The sequence below is a fragment of the Betta splendens genome, chromosome 2, assembly GCF_900634795.4.
Source record: "Betta splendens chromosome 2, fBetSpl5.4, whole genome shotgun sequence".
Lineage (NCBI taxonomy): Eukaryota > Metazoa > Chordata > Actinopteri > Anabantiformes > Osphronemidae > Betta > Betta splendens.
Window position 1 is genome coordinate 23,894,368 of NC_040882.2, and position 23,288 is coordinate 23,917,655.

General features: G+C 47.4%; 2 protein-coding genes across 2 annotated transcripts; one reads left to right on the forward strand and one right to left on the reverse strand.

Annotated features, from left to right (window-relative positions):
- The first annotated feature begins 1,185 nt into the window (after window positions 1-1,185).
- On the forward strand, window positions 1,186-22,440 carry LOC114870350 (doublesex- and mab-3-related transcription factor A1-like). Its single transcript, XM_029174835.3, has 3 exons — window positions 1,186-1,283; window positions 20,103-21,333; window positions 21,488-22,440. The coding sequence occupies exons 2-3, from the start codon at window positions 20,877-20,879 to the stop codon at window positions 22,294-22,296; spliced, it is 1,266 nt and encodes a 421-aa protein (XP_029030668.1). The 5' UTR covers window positions 1,186-1,283; window positions 20,103-20,876; the 3' UTR covers window positions 22,297-22,440.
- LOC114870374 (fatty acid-binding protein, intestinal-like) lies at window positions 2,523-3,927 on the reverse strand. The gene is made up of 4 exons (XM_029174889.2): window positions 3,769-3,927; window positions 3,498-3,670; window positions 3,258-3,365; window positions 2,523-3,153 (listed from the first exon to the last, which is right to left on the reverse strand). The coding sequence occupies exons 1-4, from the start codon at window positions 3,833-3,835 to the stop codon at window positions 3,103-3,105; spliced, it is 399 nt and encodes a 132-aa protein (XP_029030722.1). The 5' UTR covers window positions 3,836-3,927; the 3' UTR covers window positions 2,523-3,102.
- Window positions 22,441-23,288: the final 848 nt, after the last annotated feature.

Genomic DNA, 23,288 nt, shown 5'->3' on the forward strand with positions numbered 1-23,288 from the left:
CCAGGGCTCCAACAAGCCCAGTCCCCTCATCATCTCTTGTTCACATCAGATCCACATCCCAGCACTTCATTTCCTTCTCTGTCACACTTGTCACTGGGTACCACCTCCCCACATTCCCAGGATGCCATCAATACGATGTGGGCTCCTCTAAAACGCTCTGAGCACCAGGGAGCTGCAGACCTCTCCCTGCCCCCTGTAAGAATAGCCCACCTCGCCCAGGGCCCGGCTCCCCCGAGACAGAGGCCGCCGCCACTGCCGATCTACTTTGCGCTTCCTCTATTTGTCTCCGCTGTCTGCTCAGTCACGCCAGGCGGCACGCGCTCGCTCGCCCGCGCGCGCGTGCCCGGGGCTTCTCACACACGGGTGTCAGCGCGGAGCGAAGGGGAGGATGGAAGCGTGCGTCCGCGGGAACATCTCCATCCTGGTGCATGCACGCATGCGAACAGCTGGCAACACTTTGTAATGGCGTTACTGTCTGTGACGAATCCAATAAAGGGGTGTTTCTTTGCTGTTTGTCAGATATGTGTCTTTACTAAAGGGTCCCTGTACTTTTACTGCAACGGATACTATATTAAACACACGCTAGCTCGCTAGCTAGCTGCACAAAGCACAGTGATCAGAATACACATGTAGTAATGACGTCAGAATGCCTCAGAAGTCAAAGGGCGGTGCGGTGCTAGCTACACAGCTAGCTAGAACTTGCTAGCTAGCTAGCTAAGTGCTAGTAGCGGCCCTTTATAGGTTCATTCATACCACTCAGCAGGTCTCCATCAATATTAACAGAAAAATGGCAAATATACATGTACAGGCTAACGAAAGCCAAGACAAACATATGCTATTATTTTTGATATCTACCCTCTTCACATTTGATAAGATCATGCTAACTTTACATTAAAGAACAACCCTACCTCCCCTCAACAGCGCTCACCTGGCAGCTTCACCTTTAGATGAAGACACTAAAGCAACAAACATGAGGTATGTAACGATCAAACCCTGCACTTGCTTCATCATAAGTGTTCTGTAGTAGTCATCTTAAGCAGAAAGTCCTGCCATCTGCTAAGATTTAACCACCCCAAGTCACCAAGTAGCAAATCTCCATCTACAGGAAATGTGCCCTGTGCTCTATTACCTTTGGCCCCATTTAAAGCGGAACCACTCAGATCTATCGTCACAACAGCGCCTTCACGCCGACGAGCTCCGTGGAGGTCTGAACATGTGCAGCGGCATCCGTCCTGCATGCGTCCCAGCTCTCCAGAGATGCAGCAGCCATCGTTGACTAAGTGGTGAGTCATCGCCCAGAGCCTGGACGCTGTCTGCGCCGTCTGAGCGCTCGCTGGCCAAAAGAGGGTTGTTATTTCTTGGAAACTGGGTCCAACCAAAAGCCCCGGCGCTCCCGCGGCGCCGCTGGTGTCTTCAGTGATTGTTACTGTTCGGATAAGCTGACGACTTCGGAGTGAGTCAGAGAATGTGATTTCCCAGCAGGGGGTCCGGGCGAGTGTGAGGAGGCTTTTTTCCCTCTCTTTTTATTATTTATTGTTGGCTTTCCTGCGCCGTCCTTTCTGCCTCCACTCGTCGCCGTTCACCGCTCACTCTTTGTCCACCTCCTCCTAACTGCCCCATCCACAGCTGCCACCTCCTCCCCTGGGTGGGAACCTGAGCGAGTGTCACAGCAAACAAGGCTCACTCTGACTCCACGATGCTGTGTCCCCTCTGATCCCGGGCAGCTGTTTGTATCGTTTGAGTTGAAAAACAACAATCATTCAGGTGTGTGTGTGTGTGTGTGTGTGTGTGTGTTCGAGACAACAGGATGTGTGTCATATGATAAGTGAAGGAAGGATGACGGCATAGACTGACTGAGGCCCTTTACTCACCAATAAAAAGCCCCGCAGCGCAACCATGTGGTCGCAAAAAGGTATTACAGCACCTGTGAGCAGGACATTCAACTGTTATATCAGACACACCAGAGCAATTCACTCTGGGTCAAATAAAAAAAGCAACTAGAAGAACCGTCTCTGCAAGATTAGCGCAGCGCACGCTGGGAATTTAAACACGATTTTGATGTTTTAAAGCGTGGAAATATTAAACTTAGAATAAGATCTTTAAATGTAGCGCAAATGTTGACGCACGTCGCCCCCTGGTGTCCAGAGATGCGCAGTACAGCTCAACCCCCTTTCTGCTCCAGGACAGAGAAGCTGGAGCTGTATGAGCCATTATTCACAGCGGCTCACAGCTGCCCTGGTTTGTAGGAAGACACATGACGCTGCCTCCAGGACAGGACCTTTTGAGTCAGTGTGATGATGTGATGCCCTCTCAGACCTTCGTGATTCTAACCACATGACGGTGGGTGAATGTGAACATCGAGACACCGTCTTTTCTCACGAGCGTGATGTGAGAACTGTAGACGCGCCGGTCCTGGAGGCGACTCAGCCCCCATTAGGCTTATAATTCATTCATGAACTCTCCAGACACGTTCAACACCTTGTACTAGATCATCCTCAGAATAAAACAGCATCAGACTCACATTAGATGTTAGGTTGCTTTATTGTTACAGTATAAAAGACATTAGTGCAAATTAATTTATTTCCCAAATAGTTAAAGACTCTGAACAAAATCTAACATTTGCTGTTGTGCGGGTTTAGTATTGTTCTGATTCAAGCTGCTTCCAGTTAAAGGGTCAAGGATGGAGGCAATAAAAGTAAATTCAGTCTCTGCTGCTGGAGAAGTGAAAAGGTTGATGTCACCCAGGTTTTAGTGGATGCAAATCTCAACTGAACCAGATGCCACTTTACCTTTTTCCATATTTCCTGCTGATGCTCACAAATAGTGACCCTGTGTGAAAGCGAGACAATCCACTGCACTTTGTGTAACTCCTAAAACATTAAAACTAACACGCTGCAGTTATTTGCAGAGGCTCGTTTTGCGCTCGTTTGACCACTTTTAAGCGTAGATTAGTTGTGTGCGTGTGAGTTTGGCTCCGTGTTTAGTTTCCCAGTGTTCTGAAGCACGTCCCTACATTCGCTCCTCTTGGCCTTATTGTCAGAAGGTAACTAATCGATACTGTGCCATCTATACAAAAATAAAATCGGAACTTCAGACTCCAGGTTAGTGCTTTTTGAAAGTCCTCTTAGCGTCCACTCCCTCGTAGTTGTAGGTCTGCGGGGACAACACAAAGGTGGGTGAGGCCGCGCCACGAGGACATTTCTTACACAGCGCATTAATGCAACGCTGGGATCGATGAGAAACGCAGGCCTACTGACCTGCACCAGTTCTCCTCCCACCAGAGTTCTGGTGGTGGTCAGGACCTTGTTGTTGTCTTTCCTGGTGAATTTGCCTTTCAGCACGTCGCCCTCCAGCTCCCACGTTCCCTGCAGTCAGTTTGCACCAGTAAGTTTTCAAGCAGCCACATTTGCACATTGTGGTACTTGCCGTCTTTACTACATCAGTGGGTAAAATGAGACGAACCATTTGTGCATTTCACACAGACGAGTGCTACTCACTGAGACTTCGGTGCCGTCGGCCAGACTGTAGTCGAAGGGGACGCCCAGGGTGAAGTCGATGTCTTTGGTGCGGAAGGTGCTGGACTCTTTGATGTGGAACTTGTCGCCCGTTTGCTCGATGACCAGCTTCAGGTTGTCGTGTTCCGCCAGCTTGCGTTTCATGACGTTTATGCCTGAGGACAAAACGGGAACAACGCACAAACGCGTGACCTCCAGTCCCGCGGAGCGCTCGCGCGGGAGCGCGTGGAGGCGCCGTCGCGCCGGCACTCACCCATCTGCTCCATGAACTTGTCGTAGTTCTCGCTGTGGTCGACCTTCCAGGACCCGTTGAACGCCATGGCTGCAGCAGACTGGTGGAGTTGGAGGCGGCTGGTGATGAAGCGCTACCACACCGTGGGACTGTGTGCGCCCTTTGGTCTGCATTTATATACACTGCCCCCCCCCCCCCCCCCCACCCCCCCTCGGCCCATTTAACCCTCCCCTCCCGGGTTGGCACGGGAGACGGGTTTCTTTATCTCACTGATTATCTGTCTGCTGATGCGGCCATTTAAAGACTGTGTCAAATCTAGGCCGATTGCTGCCCGACCTCGAGGATACACTGATAAATAAGTGGAGGGCAACTCCCCTCGGTTAAACACTGTTGCACTGTTCTGGGTTGTTTGTATGGCTGCTCGTGGAATTCACTCAACTGGGCCTCTTTCTCTTCCTCGGCCTTTTCTTTGTCCCCCTGTTTGTGCCCGGCATGACAATGAGTTGTAAAGGCTTTCCTATTTGACAGTGATAACTAGAACTGGCATGGGTACAAGAGTGGTGACCCAGAAGAGAAACTACATTACGCTGGAAACTTTCTATTTGTGCCCAGTTAAACGGCCACACTGTTCCAGTGCGTTGGCAAACTTTCAGCTCTATAAACTTTGACACTGATTCTGCAGACGGGAATCACAATTCTGTTTTTTTACAGTTCTGCAAAGTAATTCGTTTTTTTTTTTATAGTCGGACTCTCGACTGTGTTTTGTGCAAACGAAACCGTGTGCGTGCATTTTTGTCATGTTATGTCACTGTTGCCCGGTTGCGTGGTTCGAAACCATCCAAGCCCGGTCAGTCTGAGTCTCCCTTGTTATGGAGATGGACCTGCTGATATGCAAACTCAGTCGCTGTTTATTCCATTAAAGGACCCATTAGAGGAATCGTTTCGCACTCGGACTTTGATGCCATTGTTGAATTAATGCTACACTCCACCGTCTGGAGTAACGCATGTAGGTAGCCACAGCCAAGAGGAGCTTAGCTTAGCTTAGCTTAGCTTAGCTTAGCTTAGCTTAGCATGATGACTGGAAGCAGCGTTTTCTAATGAAGAATGAAGTAAAGCAGTTAAAAGCTCTGGACGAAAAGATGACACATGCACACTGTTATTTCCTAAAAGCTACATTTTGCCACTTAATCATCCCTGGACAGTTCAAAATGCGTGAGAAGTAAACTTCTCTCAGCTCATCCCTTCTATGAAAACTGCTCTAGCTCTGGCTGCCCTTATATTATGTAATGTAGGTGTCTGCTTGGGACACAATAGTGAAAAAGGCAGCACTGTTGGTTAAATGAGCTAGTAAACACTGGTATTGTCCGAACTACTAGGCATTTAGCATGTGACACTGGATAATGGTACATAGTGGTCCCAATGTTTCATGGAGATGCTCTGAGATGTTATGGATATAACGGAGAATACTGAAGATTCTGTTGGCTCTTCATCATTTGTGATGTAATGTAAAATGCTAAAGATGGTCATAGAGCAAATGCATGTTAATTAAACGTGACGCTCCATGTTGTTGGCGGCATTTTGAGGTAATAGAGGGTATGAGAGTTGTTTCCTTCCAGATGAGACCTGAACAAGTTCAGGGGTTTATGAGTGAGACTAAGCTGATTTTCAGCTTTTATGTTTCATTGGACTGAATGGACACAGAAACGCAGATTAATGTTGCCGACCATTAAAAACAATGCAGTTGACGTCTAATGATGAGAATCTATTACTTCACTGTTTTTTATGTTAGTAGCATAAAAATGATAAATTATGAGATATTTGAACTCCTGATTCTGGAAGCGTTCAGGAGATAAACTCGGTGGGTGTGGACGCGTTGGTTCGTCCACAGTGGGAAACGATGTGCGTGCGTTGCTAATGATCCCACAGAAGAATGCCTGTCTTTTGTTCAATGGCATGTCTTCCCTTTTAATCTCTTTACTGCTGTCCATAAAGACAAATTGTACTTTGGCTCATTATCAGGCTCCTCTGATACTGTGACTATAGCAGGCTTTAAAACTTGGCTCAATTAAGACCTTATTATACTTTTATATTCTTATATTCATCAATGCAGAACCCCGCCCCCGTTTGACATCACCCTCTGCTGTCACCACGTTCATGATTAACATGTAGGATCTGCAGCCTGTAGAGACTCTGTCTTTGTTGATTCGGGTTGATTTGTTCACTGCAACAGAATCACGCACAGCTTTCAACAAGTAAAAGCTCAGTTGCCAGTGGAGCCGGTCAAAAGGTTGTAAGTTTGGACACGTTTGATCATAAAACAATAAGTTGAAATGAATGAGGCTCTGTCAATAACAAATTGTGTGAATACAACAACAAGCAACAGGTTTAAGGCTGGTGATAAAGTAGTGATGAGTATCTTTCATCAGCAAATGAAGGTTGATGAACTGATCGGCTTCATCGCGCTGTGCAGAAAAGAAGAAGAAAACATCTTAACCGTCATTACATTTTAAATTCACAAGTTGCAGGAGGAAACAATAACATACAGTGAGTGACATCATCTGTATCTAACTGAAAAATCCAGATGTACATATATATATAATACGTATACACAGGGTCCTTGAAACCAGCCTCCAGCCGTAACCTAGAAGGTGAAAGGTTCTGACACAGGTTCAACTTTGAGCTTCTGACCTTTTTCAGACTTTGCTTTTTGCAAACACGCGTCTCGGTTGCTTGAATAAATCACTTCAGTCCCTTGAGGCGTCACCATCAGCGGCTGCTGCGCGTGGGCTCCGTCCTCCATCTAGTGGAGCACTGCTGCAGCTGCCGCCTCACAACCTACTTTTATTATTCGTAAAGTCTGCATCAACTCCGACGTGTTTAGTCTGCAGCGGCGCTGGTCTGCGTATTTAAACGCTGACCCGTCAGACGTTCATTACCGTGAAGAAACGCGTTAGTGACTCCACTGCTCCGCTGCCACACACAGCTCGCCTCTGTCTGCGGCATCCGAGTCCAGATGCGCAGCCCCAGATGCGTGGACGTTCCAAGAAAAAGAACACAATCCTGTCCTAAATATATCCCCAGTCTCCCCGGAGACTACGTGAGAGTCAATATTATCGAGCCTCGGCAATGAGGCAATATTTAAATTTCAAATGAGGCCCAGACAGCAGAGAAAGCTCGCATTCAGCGAGACGAACGAGGGCGTCCGCGGACGGCGAAGAGGCGAGCGCGCGCTGACGACCGGCCGCCGCATTATGCTGAATGAGAAACAGTGTTTCACTGAGGGGAAATGGGATAATTGATCCAAATTAGGAACGAGTGAGCTCAAGGAGAGCGCGCGCCGGGCCGAGGCAGAATGTGAGCAGTGTTTGCGCACGAAGGCGGGCGAGGTGCGCAAACACGGGGTCCGCGCGGGGAAAGGGGCTCTGTTCGGCTCGTGGACGGGCAGCAGTCAGAATATTTAGAACGAGCAGCATGTTGTCTCCTAGACCATTCTTCTCTGCGTGGTTTGAACGTCTCACACAGAAGCGTGGGCGTTTCCCGTCACCTCACGCAGTAGCAGAACCCGTGCGTAACGGGGCCCCGGGTTCTGGCTGCTCCCGCATCGCCCCCATCCCGCGCTCCACTCTTCCATATTTATTTTCCTGCTTCGACGGTGCGTGGGAGCTGGCGCTGCCACGCACTGTGCGAGCTCGCTGCGTGGATACAGTACCAGCATGGCGGGATTGAAATGATCCGGGACCGGGCGCCTTGCAATCGCAGACCCCCGGAACACCGGCGGCCGTCTGCGTGGCGTGCGTGTTCCCGGAGCGGGATGTTGACGTGACCTCGCCGTTCCGAATCACACGCGTTGGCTGCAACCAGTGTTTCCTGGCGCTTGTTACACACTCGGTCCCGTGGATCAATGGATTCGAGTAACTGTCAGAAACGCGGGCATTTAATTGGCCACAAGTGGGGAAATGGCAGCGCGTGGTGTTTCTGAGCTTTGGGAGCGGGCGTGGGTTTAGACGTGAGAGATGTGAGAAGGTCATTTGCAACGCGAGCCGTGCAGATAAATACAGTTAATACTCGTGGTTATTACGCGTCTCAGCGGGGGGGGGGGGGGCACGTCTGACCTTATCATTTAAGATTCACGGCGGAATTTTTGTAATTACCTCTAATCATAAGGCTGAGAAAAAGCGCGGAGGCTCCAACGGCCGTCTTCCTCCAGAGGAGAAACGAGCCGCGGCGCCTATTCCTGCTAAGCACGCACACTTTGAACTTCATCATTAGGGCCCAGAGGATGTAGACATTTAATTCAGCATCTTCAGCAAACTAGCGATAAAAATGGCACCTGCGGCTCATGCTCCACACGCTGCGTCGTTCGCTTGCTTCTTGATTTCAACAGTCATCAGTGCAATCTATTTATAGGACGCGGAAGCTCATCGTTTTATTTCCACTCAACACCAGCTTATTAACTGTGCAATATCAAAGATAAAAGGTCCTTAAAGTCCTGTCTTGCTGCCGCAAAAAGGTCCTTGAAGTTCAGCGAGGAGTGTAAAACGTGAAGCTGTAATTCCCACACTCCTGCCTGATTGAAGAGATGTTAATTACAATCATCTCATCTCCTTTGCTGATTTTAATTTGCACTATGTGCATTTGACCCAATTTTGTTTTAATGAAGCTGGCATTTCCAGGAAAGTTCAGCTGATGGAGACGTTACATGAGAGACAACTTTCTGCTTTCTGATGTCCAATATTTTGCGCCACACGTTTCACTGTATTCAGAAAAAAGAGTGTGTTTTTCTAAATGTCATGGCTGCTTTTGTGTTTTTTTATGACAGCTTTCCACATTCTCTTCCTCAGCAGATGTCCGTGCACTAATTACTCAGCCCGACATATGGACAAACAAACAATGGCTTGTTCACACTGTGTGTGAGTGTGGTGCAAACCTCCATTGCAATTAAATAGCTTAATTGTCATCAATAGCCTCTAGTTATCAAATCCTCCACAATTACTTTTCCACGGGGTATAAGGTGACAGTGCTCAGCATCCTGTAATAATATTCTGTGACAAACATCTTCATTCTCACAAGTTCTTCTAATGCCCTCGTAGTTCTTCCCACCTAATCTGACGTTTCCTCCTTGGTCGCAGAGGGTTTTGTGCCGAGAGGACGAACTCTAAGCTCTTAATTGCAGGTGGTGTTGTGTGTACGCTTTTCCCCGTCCCGGCCCCTTTGTTCGCAGCACTATGGGAGAAACAAAGGTCCCCTTTTTTATTTTACTCCCTGCCTTGACTCTCAGAGGCGGCGTGGGGACGATGCAGGGATTAGGCACACATTTCTCATGACCTCTGAGTCCTGGGGTTGGAGGGAGGCCTGTTTCCACGCACCGTGCGTGGAAACAGGTAGAGACGCGTGGGTGTGTCTCCAAAAACGCGTGAAAACTTTTCAAAATTAGCACAAATAAGAATCCATGAATCTAAATCCGTTCCAAACCATTCCGATTGGTGTAACACTGAGACCTTTCCCTGCAACAGTAATGAAGTGCTAATATAATTCTGTGTGCCGCTGCTTCAAAAATCGCTTCCGCTGAGACTGAATGAGTCATAAAGCACAGAGCAGGCTGCTACAGTTAACTGTTGTTGTTCATTTGTTTCCCATTACAGCGGCTCCATTTTGGCTAATTAGTCTTGACAGTAACTTTTCCCTGCGGTGTTGATTAGATCTAATTAATGACTGCAGGCAAGGTAGAGGATTGATGCCCTGAAGGAGCCATTTTCATACATCCAGGGAAGCTGAATCCTCCCCTTTTACCACAAATGCAAAACTATTCAGCTGTTGTTTTAGAATCAACAATTTGCCACCAGTTTACAGTTGAACTGACATAATTGTTGAGCTATTGAATTTATATAATGCCTTTTTCCTGCAGTCAATTTTAATTTTTAATGCATGAAAAAGTTTCAGCCGCATGAGAAAAAAAGAAGACCGTGTCAGTTTAGTGCAATAGAAATGGAAATCTGTTCTTTTATGGAGCAAGTTGTGCTCCAGCCCCAACGCTGCAACACACAATCGCACACATCGCGCCGAGCTGTGCGTGTTGCAGGGGAGCAGATCACCTGGAGCATCTGATTAACGGCGTGCAAGGCGTTATCTGTGACGGCTCGAAGCCTCCGGCAGAAAGCAGCGATGAGGCGAATATGTCACGTATGAACATCAACTCAGGGGTCAAAAAAAGGAAAAATGTATTAAAAGTGTTTTTAGTGTATAAGCATATTAGTTGATATAAGGAGTTAAAATTTAATGGGTAGCCAGTACTGTTTTTATTCTGTTATTCTTATATTATAGCTTATATTCTTCTTCTTATTTATTGTTAATCCTCTCAGTCTCCCTCCATCAGTGCTGTTGGTCCTTTTTGACAGACGGCGCTTTATTTCTATGCTGGTTCGAGCTGTAACCCAGAGCAGGGTACAGTAGTGGTCCGGCCCTTTGGCCTACATAGCACCACATACGATGAATAAATGAGTGCACGGGTGGGTAACGATATGGGGGCTCCCAGCGAGCACCGGAGGGGCCGTGCTCGCTGTGTGCCTCTCGGAGCCCCCGGTGCTGATCTGGAGATACTCTGGAGTCTGATCACAGGCTCTGCTGCCTCCATCGCCACCTGCTCGCAGAAATCCAAATAATTACCAGCGCGCTAATGTGGGCGGTGGTCCTTATCTGCAGCCAGTCGCAGTGAGGCATGACGGATCTGCTGCCTTCGCTCGCTGCTTCCACGCAGACGAGGGGAGTCGGGCGTCTTGACGCCATCAATTCACTAAATATTATTTAGCTGCTGTGTGATCCTGTGTGGATCGTTTCACCTTCCTCCTCCTTTTCGCACTGATCATTAAAAGTGCAGAGGTTTTTGACTCCCCGGCTTTCGACAGGTTGTCCAGTCATAGAAGAACTAAGAGCTTGATTGATGGAGACAGATGAGCTTGTTTTGTTGGTCAAAGTTTAGCGTCCATCCGTCACCGTGGGCCCGTTGACAGAACAGTTGCAGCGGTGACTAATGACCTGTGGGTTTTTCTGTTGGACTGATTCCTTAGCAGTCGAGCAGTGATTTAAAGAACAGCTCGGGCTTTAGAAACACTGGAAGAAATGCCTCATTCCTTTGAAATGAGCTCTAAGAGGCTCCACAGGCTTGTCTAGAACCATCAACTCCACCATCAATATGTCAGTACTGAATATGAAGGGATGTGTGTGGAGCAGTTTTGGATTATCTTAATTCATTATGTGGCCTTGTCGAGCACTGCCTGACTCAGATCCGGCCCCCGCTGATCCTAAGGTATCTGTCCACCTGTTAAATTCCTGCCCCTCCCATCCCTCCCACCGCCCAGCATGACACGCACAGGCGGGCAGGGCTCCCCGCTCCCAACAATGGCCACCTCTTCCTCAGACACGGGGGAAACACTTGGGGATTACGCCGTCAGTTCTTCGGAGTCAATCACCTAGAAAATTGAGCCCCTGAAAGGGAGCCGGGACCTGTGTAAGGTCGGCCGAGCAAAGAGCACAGTCAGGTGGAAGGAATCCAGGCATGCTGGGAGATGAGACGGCGAATTACATGCGCTTTTCCTCCCTGGCTTTCAGGTCCGCTCTCAAAAGCTGTCAAACTGGAATGAGTCACTTGTTGCTTGGCTGTGTGGGAGCGGGCACAACAAATGGAAGAGGGTGATTTGCTTGTTGCTATTCTCATCGTGCAGCGGCGCCGCTTTGTCACATTTTTCAAGTGTGAAATGATGAGATTTACTCAACACACACTCCTAATGTTGATGAGTCCACTCATCCAGTTACTCACAGTCTTATCTGCCGCCGTTATTCAACGCAGCTGTGAATTATTCATGAGAGTTGGACCTCGAGTGTCGCCCGCGAGCTCCGAATCACATTTCCACGCTTGGTGCCAAGTCATGACATCGCACGCGTTCAGATGGATGGTGATTACGGCTCATCAGCGTTCAGCAGAATTTACCCACTTAATGATCGAGGACACGTAGAAGCTTAGAGACGCTTGTATCGCAGCCTCTCCAGCTGCAGTTCATCATGATGGAGTTTTGGGTTTTTCTCACCGGGCTCAGCTTGGCTTTATCCTCGTTATCTGCAGCACAAACACCACTTCAACTGGGGAATGTGCTGCTTTCTGACTTCTCCACCTCAGTGCAGCCCGGTTAATAAACATCCATGTGCAGAGCAAAATCTGATTACCTGAGCCGTTGGCTCCTCAACCACTGGCCCTTCACAGCCAGATCATCACTACACTGGAGCTTCTTTATAATAGGCATCAAATATCTGACTTCCTGTCAGCTCGATCAAATTTAGCTAATTGCAGCAACTCTTTCAATAATGTTACATTTACATGTGTCTGTTTTAAACATGGTGGAAAACAAAGATTCTGTTTGATTTGTTGGCCTTTTAACATATTTCACATTATGGACTGTACTTTGTGGTTAAGACACACACAAGTACTCGTATAGTTCTGCAGCTTGTTCTCAGCAAAGCTTAGTTGAAATTCAGGCGCCACAGAAAGAGATACAAAGTATTCTCAGCTTCATTGTAAACATTCACACCTCTCGATGCACTTGCTGTAAGTGGAAACAGGCACCGCGCCGCAAAGACACAAGGGGTGAAAGTGCGTCTAACACAATCTAATGAAAGGTGTCACACTATGGAGACGTGAGCAACACAATAAGCCGGCGCCGTCAGCAGCAATGTGCCATTACCTGTGAACCAGTGTTTTTCTCAGCGCCCGCCGTCTTAGACTAGTTTTCCCCGACTCCGTCACACTTTGATGTCTTTCCTGTTGTGTTGGGCTTTTGTTGCGGGTGGACAGCCCATCTTTATTCTGTGCTAGCAGGGTAGCGGGACTTCACAAGCCTTTCCGACCACTATTTGCGTCCTGGAAAGCTTTCATCTCATTTGCTGGTCGAGGAAGTTTCCTGCCGCCGAGGAGCAGAGCGTTGTTTTGTTGTAAAAGGGGGCAGCGTCAGCTTGTCATCCTCGTCAGGGGGTTCAAGCGCCCGGCTGCTATAGGAAGCCAGGATTGCCTTAAGTCCAGGCATAGATTAGGCAGAACTGTGTGTGGAATTAGGTGTTGGAGCACAAGCAAATCACAGCTGGTATAAAAACAATTCTCCCAACAGGGGGCAGTTGTCCCATTAGGGAATCCTGCACCCAGCGAGTGCGGAGAGAATCAAAGCCTTGTCTGGAGGGAAAGGGAGACAAATCTGTCAAATGTCTTCTTTTCAAAAAGGACAAAAAAACAAGAAAGAAACATGCATTAGCTTATTATCTCAATAGACTGCAGTAGGTGTTGATTGGAACCGAAGTGAAGCTTTGAAAAAAGAATGCAAACATTCTTAGAGTTATGATTAAATAAGTTATCAGATTTTTCTTTCCTAGATTTGATTTTTAACAAGCTCCATTGCCGACTGTGAGATGTGGCCCAAAGCTCTAATGAAGCAGCAAAGACACCTTCAATTCAGACGTTTAGCTTCTTTTCCAAATGAAAACTTAAGGCCATCTTAAGATCTGTCTTAATTTAAACCCTGAGCATTTGTAAGAAAAGCTACTTAAGGTGGCTGCCGTTAAAACAAACTTGTCTAAAAACAAAGGCCTCTACAAAGTTAATCACCAGTCAAAGAGTTCATTATTGTAGGAGAGGGACGGGCCTGACGAGAATCAGAGCAAAGCAACACAGCGGAGGCACTTTAGTCTCAATGAGCTGCTCTGCAGGTGCTGGGGTGTCATCAGAGGTCCTCTAAGCTGCCTTTTGTACCGTTCCCTCGTACGCCTCGTCTCTGGGGCACTCTCCCCCTCGTTCTCACCAGCAGGTTATTTTCTCATCCTCCCATTAAGCTCTGATCCCAAAATTAGAAGCTCCTCCATGCACCTCATGTGACCTTGCTGTGACCCTGAGTGTCAGGGAAAAGACACTGGGTAGTTTGATGCTGAGTCATTTATACTTAAGTACTTAAGTGTTTCAGTGGCATGTGGTTGTATTTACTCATTTTATTTTGTATCTGTTAGTTAAACACATTAGTCTCTGGTTTGACTATTTCACTATTTGCAGACGATTCCTTTTTATATGTTATTGTATAAGTCAAATGCAATGCTCCTGTCATTCAGTAAAGCTTCTCAAATGGCTCTCAACAAGTGGCTAAAAGAGAGTCATGTTTCCAGTTGAATAAAATCTAACCTGTTCTGTTACTGGAACACGAAACCCGGATACATGCCAGCGCCTTGTTTGAAAGGAAACACTGGTGACACTTAAATGCTCTCTGGACTAATCCTTCCCATTTAACATTCTTTTAAGCCTCATACCAACAGTCAGTGGTGTTTGTTGCTGATAAATTTGCACCGACTCACTCATACACCTTCAAAGAAATTGGGTAACATTATTGGACTGAGGTCCTGGACCAACTTCAAACCCTAAGTCCTTTTATTAAACTCCATAAACAGCTTTTTGGCTTCAAATAAGCCAGAGTATTTCTCACACTCTCTAAAGCTTCATGAGAGGATCTTAACCAAAATGCAAACGATGGTAATGATAAGCTCTGTTCGCGATTCAGGACCGTATGATCAGATAAATTCCCTGAAGCCTGTGAACTTAAGGTTGCAGTTCTTAGACTCTGAAGCCCGCATTGATGTTGGGACAGCAGTTGTACAATTATACAACATCTAAACTGATAAAGGATCTCGTTTATCTTTGAGTTTGTAGATGGGAAGGAGGACGGCCATCAAAAAGTTCCCCAAAGAACCAGAGAGTCCCCCATTTGGAAATGTTTTTGAAAATAAGGCTTTGTTCACACCTGTGGTCAGCGCTTTATTTTGTATATTTCCTTTATCTGGGTTGAATCTGCATGCAGCCAGTATTTTGCAGTCTATACTTGTGAATAGACTTCAGTGTGTATTGTTATCTGTTCCTCTGTCTCTGTACCTGACTGACTGTGCTTCCCTGGCGGCTTTGAACCATATACAGGTGTCCATGTAGGTGCACGTTGCCATGGTTTGCACCAAGGAAACTAATAATACCTATGCTCCTAGAAATACTCCTGCTTTCCTAATGTTAAATAATTACCCAAATATCGGTTACTTAATATTTAACATAAATGTTAGAATAGATATGAATTTTCTTCAAACATTTAGGGCTGTAAGAGCCGTGAATTCAAGTCCAACCAGAAAGGTCGCCTATGAAGAGGGCACCCTTCAAAACACCTGACTGGACATCAAAGGAAAAAGATGTCAGCATCCAAACATCATCATTAACTGTGAGGCTTTTACATTAAGACCATGTCTGTATCACGCTTTATTAAACTGCTCAAAGTCCATTAGTTGTATTTAAACTTATAATGTACAGTATATGTAATGATAAGTGTAACATATACGTCTGCCATAATGTTCTAATGTGAAGATTGTGCGTCCTCTGTGTTTCATGTTTCCTCTAATCTCAGTGGCGACTCACATCTGATCAAAGGCAATTTTTAACAATTTCTAAGCTGTTATTGTCATCAACTGAAAGCCTGGAATATTTTCCCATAACACGCAGGCAGAGATGTGCAGCGCTGATGTCTCTCCCCGTGCTCTGTGATTGTCTGATAACACAGTTACCTTTTCTCATGCTTAACTTCCCCGTTTCCTTGTTTGTCATTCGTTCTCATCGGGCTCCTGCGCTTTTAATGCGATTACTGCGATCTGGACATGTTTCAGGCTGTTTCGCGGAAGCTGGAACGGCAACAGAGAAATTATCTGCTCACAATCATACGACTGCACTGACAGCACACACTTTGTCACCTATAAATGATGGCTCTTTAGGTTCGGCATATAATGACTGAAGTGTTAGTCAGGTGTTGCCTCCAGGTGGACGTTGAGCCTCCTGGTCGGATTCTAGGCTCACGTGAAGAGTTTTACAACTGGAGCAGATCTCTCCTGCAAACAGAAATGACCAGAATCCTTTTCCATTAGGGCGATGACAGACCCTTTCACTTCAGACCCTGTAAACAACACTTAAGGACACCAGACAAGGAGAGGAAATCTCTGTTTCTTTACGCTTGTGTTAGACAGCGTATTAGTAGAAATTCTGCAAAATTAGTTTATTTAGGGTGAAAATGTACAAATCTGAAGTTCACACAGACTGTGACTCTTCTGTTTGCCCTTATTTTCATATTTCCATAACCTCTGACACACTCCAGAGCAAGTGTTTGCTGGATTTAAAGCGCGTAATAACTTGCAGAGTGCCCACAGAGGCTTTCCCACGTTTCCTATCATTAATACAGCCATTTTCTTGTTGATGTGTTTAACTTTCTGTCAAGTGTCACATTCTGACGAGAAACGTCTCCTCGAAACCCGATTCTTTAAATCCTTCTCAGAGGGCTTGTGCTCATCTGCCACTAAGTTATGCATTGTTGAGCTGCAAACCTCCCCTTGTAAGTGTATCAATGAATACAGAAGCATCTCTGACAGTCAGCAAACAGAGGGTGGCAACAATAAGTGCACAACACAAAATCTCTCATGGCTCCATCTTAACCTGCTTAGACAGTGGAGGATGCATTCACTGGCACCTGACCAGAACCCTTCAAGGTAGATAGAAACAACACTGAGTCGTTATTAGCATACCTACAGAAACACACCACACACATACACGCACACACACACACTGAGCCAGTATTTAGGCGTTAACCTGCATTTCCTCAGCCATGCACCGTGTTGATGCAGATGTAACATGCATGATTAACAGGTACACATGGGCGCACACACAACCCACCCACCCACTCCGAAACACACACACACACACACACACACACACACACACACACACACACACACACACACACACACACACACACACACACACACACACACACACACACACACACACACACACACACACACACACACAAACACACACACACACACACACACACACACACACACACACACACACACACACACACACACACACACACACACACACACACACACACACACACACACACAGTACTCATAAGCACACATAAGCTCCATTGTTCACTGGCACTGAGGCATTGCCAGGCTAAGTGAGGGGCCCTGATGGATACCCACCAGCCTCAGACCACCAGTAAAGGTGTGACGAGAGGAGGGGAAAGCAAAGCAAATGAAAATAGATTCAATAGGGGACGAGGAGATGGCAGAAGATAGCAGGTTATAGAATCCCAGGGAGAGGAAAGAAATGGGAAAAAAATGTATTGTCCCATGTATTCAGATGCACAGGTGTGTGTGTGTGTGTGTGTGTGTGTGTGTGTGTGTGTGTGTGTGTGTGTGTGTGTGTGTGTGTGTGTGTGTGTGTGTGTGTGTGTGTGTGTGTGTGTTGACGATTCCCTCAATCTTTCTGCATGGGATGTGCAATAACCTGGATGTTATCCCTCTGGAATGAAATAAAAGCACAATCTGATCTCACTTTCTGCTTCAACTCTTCAACTCTGTACTTATTTATTTCCAAAAGGCGTATATGCCCAAACTCCTGCATTTACAACCTAAAACTGTTGTTATTCTGCTGTTTGTATTTATGTTGGTACTTGTGTGCCAGCTCCTGCAAAAGAAAACTAGAAATGAGAGTGTTGGATCTAGTACATTTCACTTCTTTTAATTTAACACTTTTGTATTTATTATTGGCCAATTATAATACTGTATTATTATGTTATTTAAGCATTTGAAGTTTTACATTACAGGGTTTATTGTGTCTAGTGTTTTGCTAGCTGTCCTTTGTAGTCAATCTGTTTGAGCCTTGGACTCTTCTCTCCAGAGCCGGGCTTCATGATTTTTCTGGCATGCGTTTTTCACCAGACTCTGCTCTAAAACATATCAATGTATAACATGTAGAACAGTAGACAGTTTATAGGTACTCAACTGTCTAAGACATTAACCTGTAAGCAAACATGACTGCTACCAACTCCTGCATTAGTGTTGTTTATTCTATAGCAATTGTTGTGCATGTTAAATTCAAGCAGCACAAACAGAAATACCAGAATCCACCGTGCGTTTCTATTCGAGAAAGAAAAAAGAAATTCAAATAAAATCCTACATGCTTTTCAATGCGGTTATTTGCACCTCAAAGCCAGCTGCTGGCTTCATCGCCAGAGAAGTGGAGTTGTGAAAATGCTTTCATAGGATGCTGGCGAAGGCACCACGAATGCCGCAGGCTCTAAACACACAAACTAAGTCCAATCGCTGAGCTGGAGACACAGGCAGACATGAAATGACAGAGGAGCCGTCTTTATAGCTTCACTACAAGCAAAGTTCTTCACGGAGGCCACGCTCATCCCATGACTGTTCGTGTTTTAACTCAAGGTCTCGGTAATAAACCAGGTTCACGCGAGGCTCAACCTCTGTTTGACTGAGCGACGCGTCAACTGAGCAACCTGCCGGCCGTCGCCGGCGGCGATCGAGCGCCCGAACGCCCGCCCGTCAGCGCTGGAGTGGAGGTTACTGTGTGGCTCTTTAACGACAAGGGCGTCAAGTGACAGATGAGAAAGCAAACACACCACGACAAAGGTCGGGACCCTTTGTGCGCCGGGTGACAGTAACCTGAGCGCCGCGCGTCCAGAAACAATGGCGCGCGCTGGAAACTCCAGGCGTTGAAATGTTTCCTCGTCAGAGTGGAGTCTTTCTTTTAGCGTCTGTGATTTGGAGTTGGCAACAATAATGTCATGGATTTTACCTTTTGTGTAACGGCTTGGCCACATACTAACACTGTGTCTGGGCGACTTCACGAGACAAAACAAAGGCCCAGATACGATGATTTACTGCCCTATGATGAAATTCTCCTTCTCTCGGCTTCACCCCCTCACCTCCCCCTCCCTCCTCCTCTCTCCATCTGACAGTAGGAGACATAATCAGGTTTTGTGAGATTTGTGAGCAGATTACCAGCCACCTTGCCTCAGATAAGGCGCTGTGCTGATAAAGCCCGTCCTGTGATGAGACGCCATATCTGACATGAGGAGATCTGTTAAGAGCACAATTAGGACACTGTCTAGTCATATCTAGTCTAACTGCACTTATCTGTGCTAATCCCCTTCGCTCGGTGTTGGAGGTGAGGTTGAAAGACCATCTGACAACAGACCATCCATGTACAACGCATGACTAGAATAAAGGTTACAAGGACAGTGTGGGAACGTACTAGTTGTTCCTTATATTAGATTGTGATCAAGTAGTTTGCTGGAAGAAACAAGCTGAACAATTACTTTGTCTCAAGATGATGTGACTGATTCGGGTTGAGGGCATTTTGAACAGCAACGCCGCAGAGATCCAACAGAAACAGACGTAGAACACGGCAGCTTTCATTCCCAATACAACATAAGGAGACGTTCTCCAATTAACTTGTCTGTTTCCATTTTCTCATCTAGTTAAAGAGAACTTTTCCAGAGGTTTAATGAGCAGGGAAAAGCTGCTTCCAGGAGAAGTGCACAGGAATCAAACCAGGCGAGAGCGTCCCCGGATAAAGCATCCAGCCACAAATCCCGACCTCACATTCCACCTCACACTGGATGAAATGATAAAGGCAGCATCTGCACCGCTGGCTGGTTTGACGGATGCTTTTCAGATAATCTCCGCGTCCCGTGCAGCTGGAGCGAGTCTGCTGCAGCCCCTATCCATCCATCCATCCATCCATCCATCCATCTCTCCATCAGAGCTCCTAACTCCTGCCGCATCTTTCTGCAAACAGCAGACTCGCTCCTTAAAGCCTCTTCGGGCACAAGTCATTACACAAGACACTGTGTTCTCGCACAACAAGTGTTTGCTCTGTGCATGTGTGCACATTCCGCCGCCCCCGCGCTGCACAGGAGGGAGGTACAGTACACTTCCGATAACATCCGTCACTCAGCGTGACGCCGAGGTGGAAAAACTACCATCAGTCACTCATAAGTTTGGGTTTCGAGAACTGTAATCTTTTAGCAGCCGGCCTCAACACCCACCTCTGCAAGTGTGGTTAGCCATGATCTTGGTGACTAATAACAGTTGTGTCTGCATCAGATCATTTGTACTATACGCTATTTTCTCCTTCCTCGGAGATGCCCTTAAGGGAATCATTATCTCAGTAAAACGCCACGAGGGGGTTGAGTGCTTCTATCCGCCGCCTCTTTAACCCACATCCATTATTCAGAAGGAGTCTAGTGGAGTGAGAACTACAGGGAGGCCAAGTGAAGCCACTGATGTCTCGCTCTTACATCTATAGATGAAGAGGTCTAGTAGCTGAGGGGGTTATTATTGCTAATAATGGATGTACCCCTTTGCTGTCTGTTAACATACAGTATGTGTGCGCATTTACTGCAACCATAACTGATTGGGTAATAATATTGTGCGTCCTTCAGGCGCTGCGGACTGAAACCAGCGTCTGTCCGTGTGCGTGGAAGCCTGTTGAGCGACGCTTCGGCGTCCGACACAGTGTTTGTCACGTTGCGCTCCAGTCGCTCACCAGTCGAGTCGTAACGGTAAGTCAATCTGCCGCCCGTAACTGGATCCCGGCTGAATGGGAGCGAAATGAATGAAACATGTGACAAGGTGTGATTAGTTCTCCCCCAATCTGGCTGCGTGCTTGTTGACAGATGGGCCTTTTGTCAAGGTAATGTGTTCAACAGAATAACCAGGTACATAATTACCTGTTGCTTTTGAGGCTATTAGAGCCATTGTTGTGTTAAAGCGTTCTAAAGGTACAACGGTTCAGCAGGACAATCAAAGGGGCTCGTTCAACGTATGTGACCCCAGGCAGCATCTAAACTACTTTGGCTGCTGTCTATTAAAGACATCTTGCAGCTTCACTGTAAATTCAAATGTTATTTCTTTCCAGTGTGGCCTCGGATTTTCTTGAACCACAGCTGCGCATAGGCTCGGTTGCATCAGATTAGGGCTCTATTCATCCGGGATCCACGTAAACACGATAGGGTATTACGAGGTTGAAGCGGAAAGGGGTGTGACCGCGGTGTTGGATTTCACCTTAAACCACCTGGAGAGGCGACACTTAAGGCGCGCTGGTCGCAGCTCCGGCAGCAGCGGAGACGCGCCTCTCGGTCGCTCAGTGCGAGCCTCGTCGTTTGAATGACAACACGTGTGTGACGGCCGGAGTGTATTCGCGTCGCCCTGAGACGATGGACAGCAGGATGCGGCCGCTCGGCCTCGCCGCGAACGCGCTCGGCGGCTTGCAGGTGCCCGCGTCCCTCCTGCGCCCCCCGTCTCTGTTCCTCCGGGCGTGTAACCCCACGCTGGAGAGGGGGTACCCACGCACCCCCAAGTGCGCCCGGTGCAGGAACCACGGCGTGGTGTCGGCCCTGAAAGGCCACAAGCGCTTCTGCCGCTGGAGGGACTGCGTTTGCGCCAAGTGCACGCTGATCGCGGAGCGGCAGCGGGTGATGGCGGCGCAGGTGGCGCTGCGGAGGCAGCAGGCGCAGGAGGAGAGCGAGGCCCGGGAGCTGCGGCTCCTCTACCCCGGCGCGGGGATGGGGGCGGACGCGGGGGTCCCGCAGGGGTCGCCTGTGGGCCCCGCGGCACTCAGCAGCACCCCGACAGCTCCGAGGTTTGATTTTGGGCCAGAGCATCAAAAAGATGGTAAGATGAAATTTAAAGTATAGTTTTACGAACATCTTTTTTACATCTTCATTATATTGTTTTGCTTATTTGGGCGTATGTTGCTTTTCGCATTTTACGCACAGCTGTGCTTTAAAAACAGATTTTGACGTATTGTTTGTCTTTAATCACTCAGATGACAAATTGAGCAAGTACAGCTTTTACAACGGATTCGTGGGTCGACCTCTGTTTGCGCCGCACGCGCCTCGACTAAGTTCTCCGAGCGACGGACAGGACTTGTCTCCAAACGCGGACGGCGCCGCTTCCTTCGCCAAACACGGAGCGAGTCCGTCCCCGGTGTTCGACCAGCGCTCGGAGCCCACGGAGAGTCCACAGAGGTCGCCGTCCTCCTCGGATGCGGAGTCAGGGAGCGAGTCGGACAAACCCAGGGACTACCCGAGCCTGGAGCGGGACCGGGACCGGGACCGGGACCCGGACCCGGACCCCGCCGGCATCATGGCCAAGATCTTCCCTCACCAGAAGCGCGACACGCTGGAGACTATGGTGAGAACGTGCAAAGGAGACATTGTCCGGTCCATTGAGCTGGCGTTGAACTCCAAGGAGAGCAAAGCAGACGCCGATGCGTCTCTGTCTCATCACCCGCACGCGCTCCGGCCTCCTCTCGGACTGCCCGGAGCGCTGGGCGCCAAGTCCGCCTTCTCGCCGCTCCACGTGCCGCCCACGGCCGCCGGGGGAGACGCGCTGTACGGCTTCAGCCCTCGCCTCGGCGTCAGCCCGCTGCGTCTGGCGTATTCCTCCGTAAACGGCGGCATGGCCGGCTTTATGTCCCCATACTTACCCCCAGGACTGATGCCAGTGTTTCCGCTGCGTCCCCCCTTGGACTCGTACTCCTTTCCTGGCATGATGCGTGATCTTTCCTACCTTCAGAGCAAGGAGTCCTTATGCAATACAGGCCTCTACACACAGATGAACCATGAAAAATGACAACTTGAAAAATATCAACGAATAAAAATATTAATGTTACTGTAAAATAGCATATTTTCGTATTTGCTTCTTAAAGTGCCTCAGATTTTGTTTTAAAAATGTAATTTTGTAAAGACTGTTTATTACTAATAAACCGATCAAAATCTGCACTTGTTTATAACCTTGAGTCATGACTATCTATTTGTCTGTCTGTGGTATATGATATGATATGATATGTTTCAAATAAGAACCCAGCAAACAAATGTCACAGTAACAGTTTCAAAGAAAACGGTTTTGAGGTGTTTTACAGGGAGTCAAATAGAAGAAAGGAAACATCCAGTCACTTGTGCCACAAATTACCCTAAATTACTTTAAAGGACAATAAAGAAAGACCATTGAAATACACTTGGCTGTTCTTAGTGCAGAACCAGTGGGAGAGCAATTTTTAAAAGAGTTGCCTGAGCTCTCACATTATAGTGGTCAAAACACTAGAGAGCCCATTGAGTGCCAGCACCCCCCCCCCCCCCCCCCCCCCCACCACCACCACTAAACTGACACATTTCAAATTTCATTCACCTCTAGGAATATGATATGAGGCACTTTGCCTCCTGTAATTCCAGAAATGTGATCTATCTGTGAAAATGTACCTACCGTTCACACTGCAGATAAAGACCCCACAGCCGGTTAAAACCTGCTTCACTCAACATTTGGGTGCAATCAACAGAGAAGATGAAAAAATCTACAGAGGGCAAAACATTTCATAGAGGTGAAACGTGAAACCTGCTTTAGAATCATACACTGTGAATTGACGTGTGCAGATAAGATCAGAAGCCACCTAATGCTGAAAAAATGCCAAAGTGGTGAAAGCCTGTTTTAGTGAACAAATGTGAGGTAGTGAATGAAAGGAATGCAGATGTCCACAATTTAATGAGTGCAGTTAAGCCATGATATTATTATTATTACATAGGGAATCACCAGTCTCAGAGATTTTCAACGCTGAATATGATTTGTCG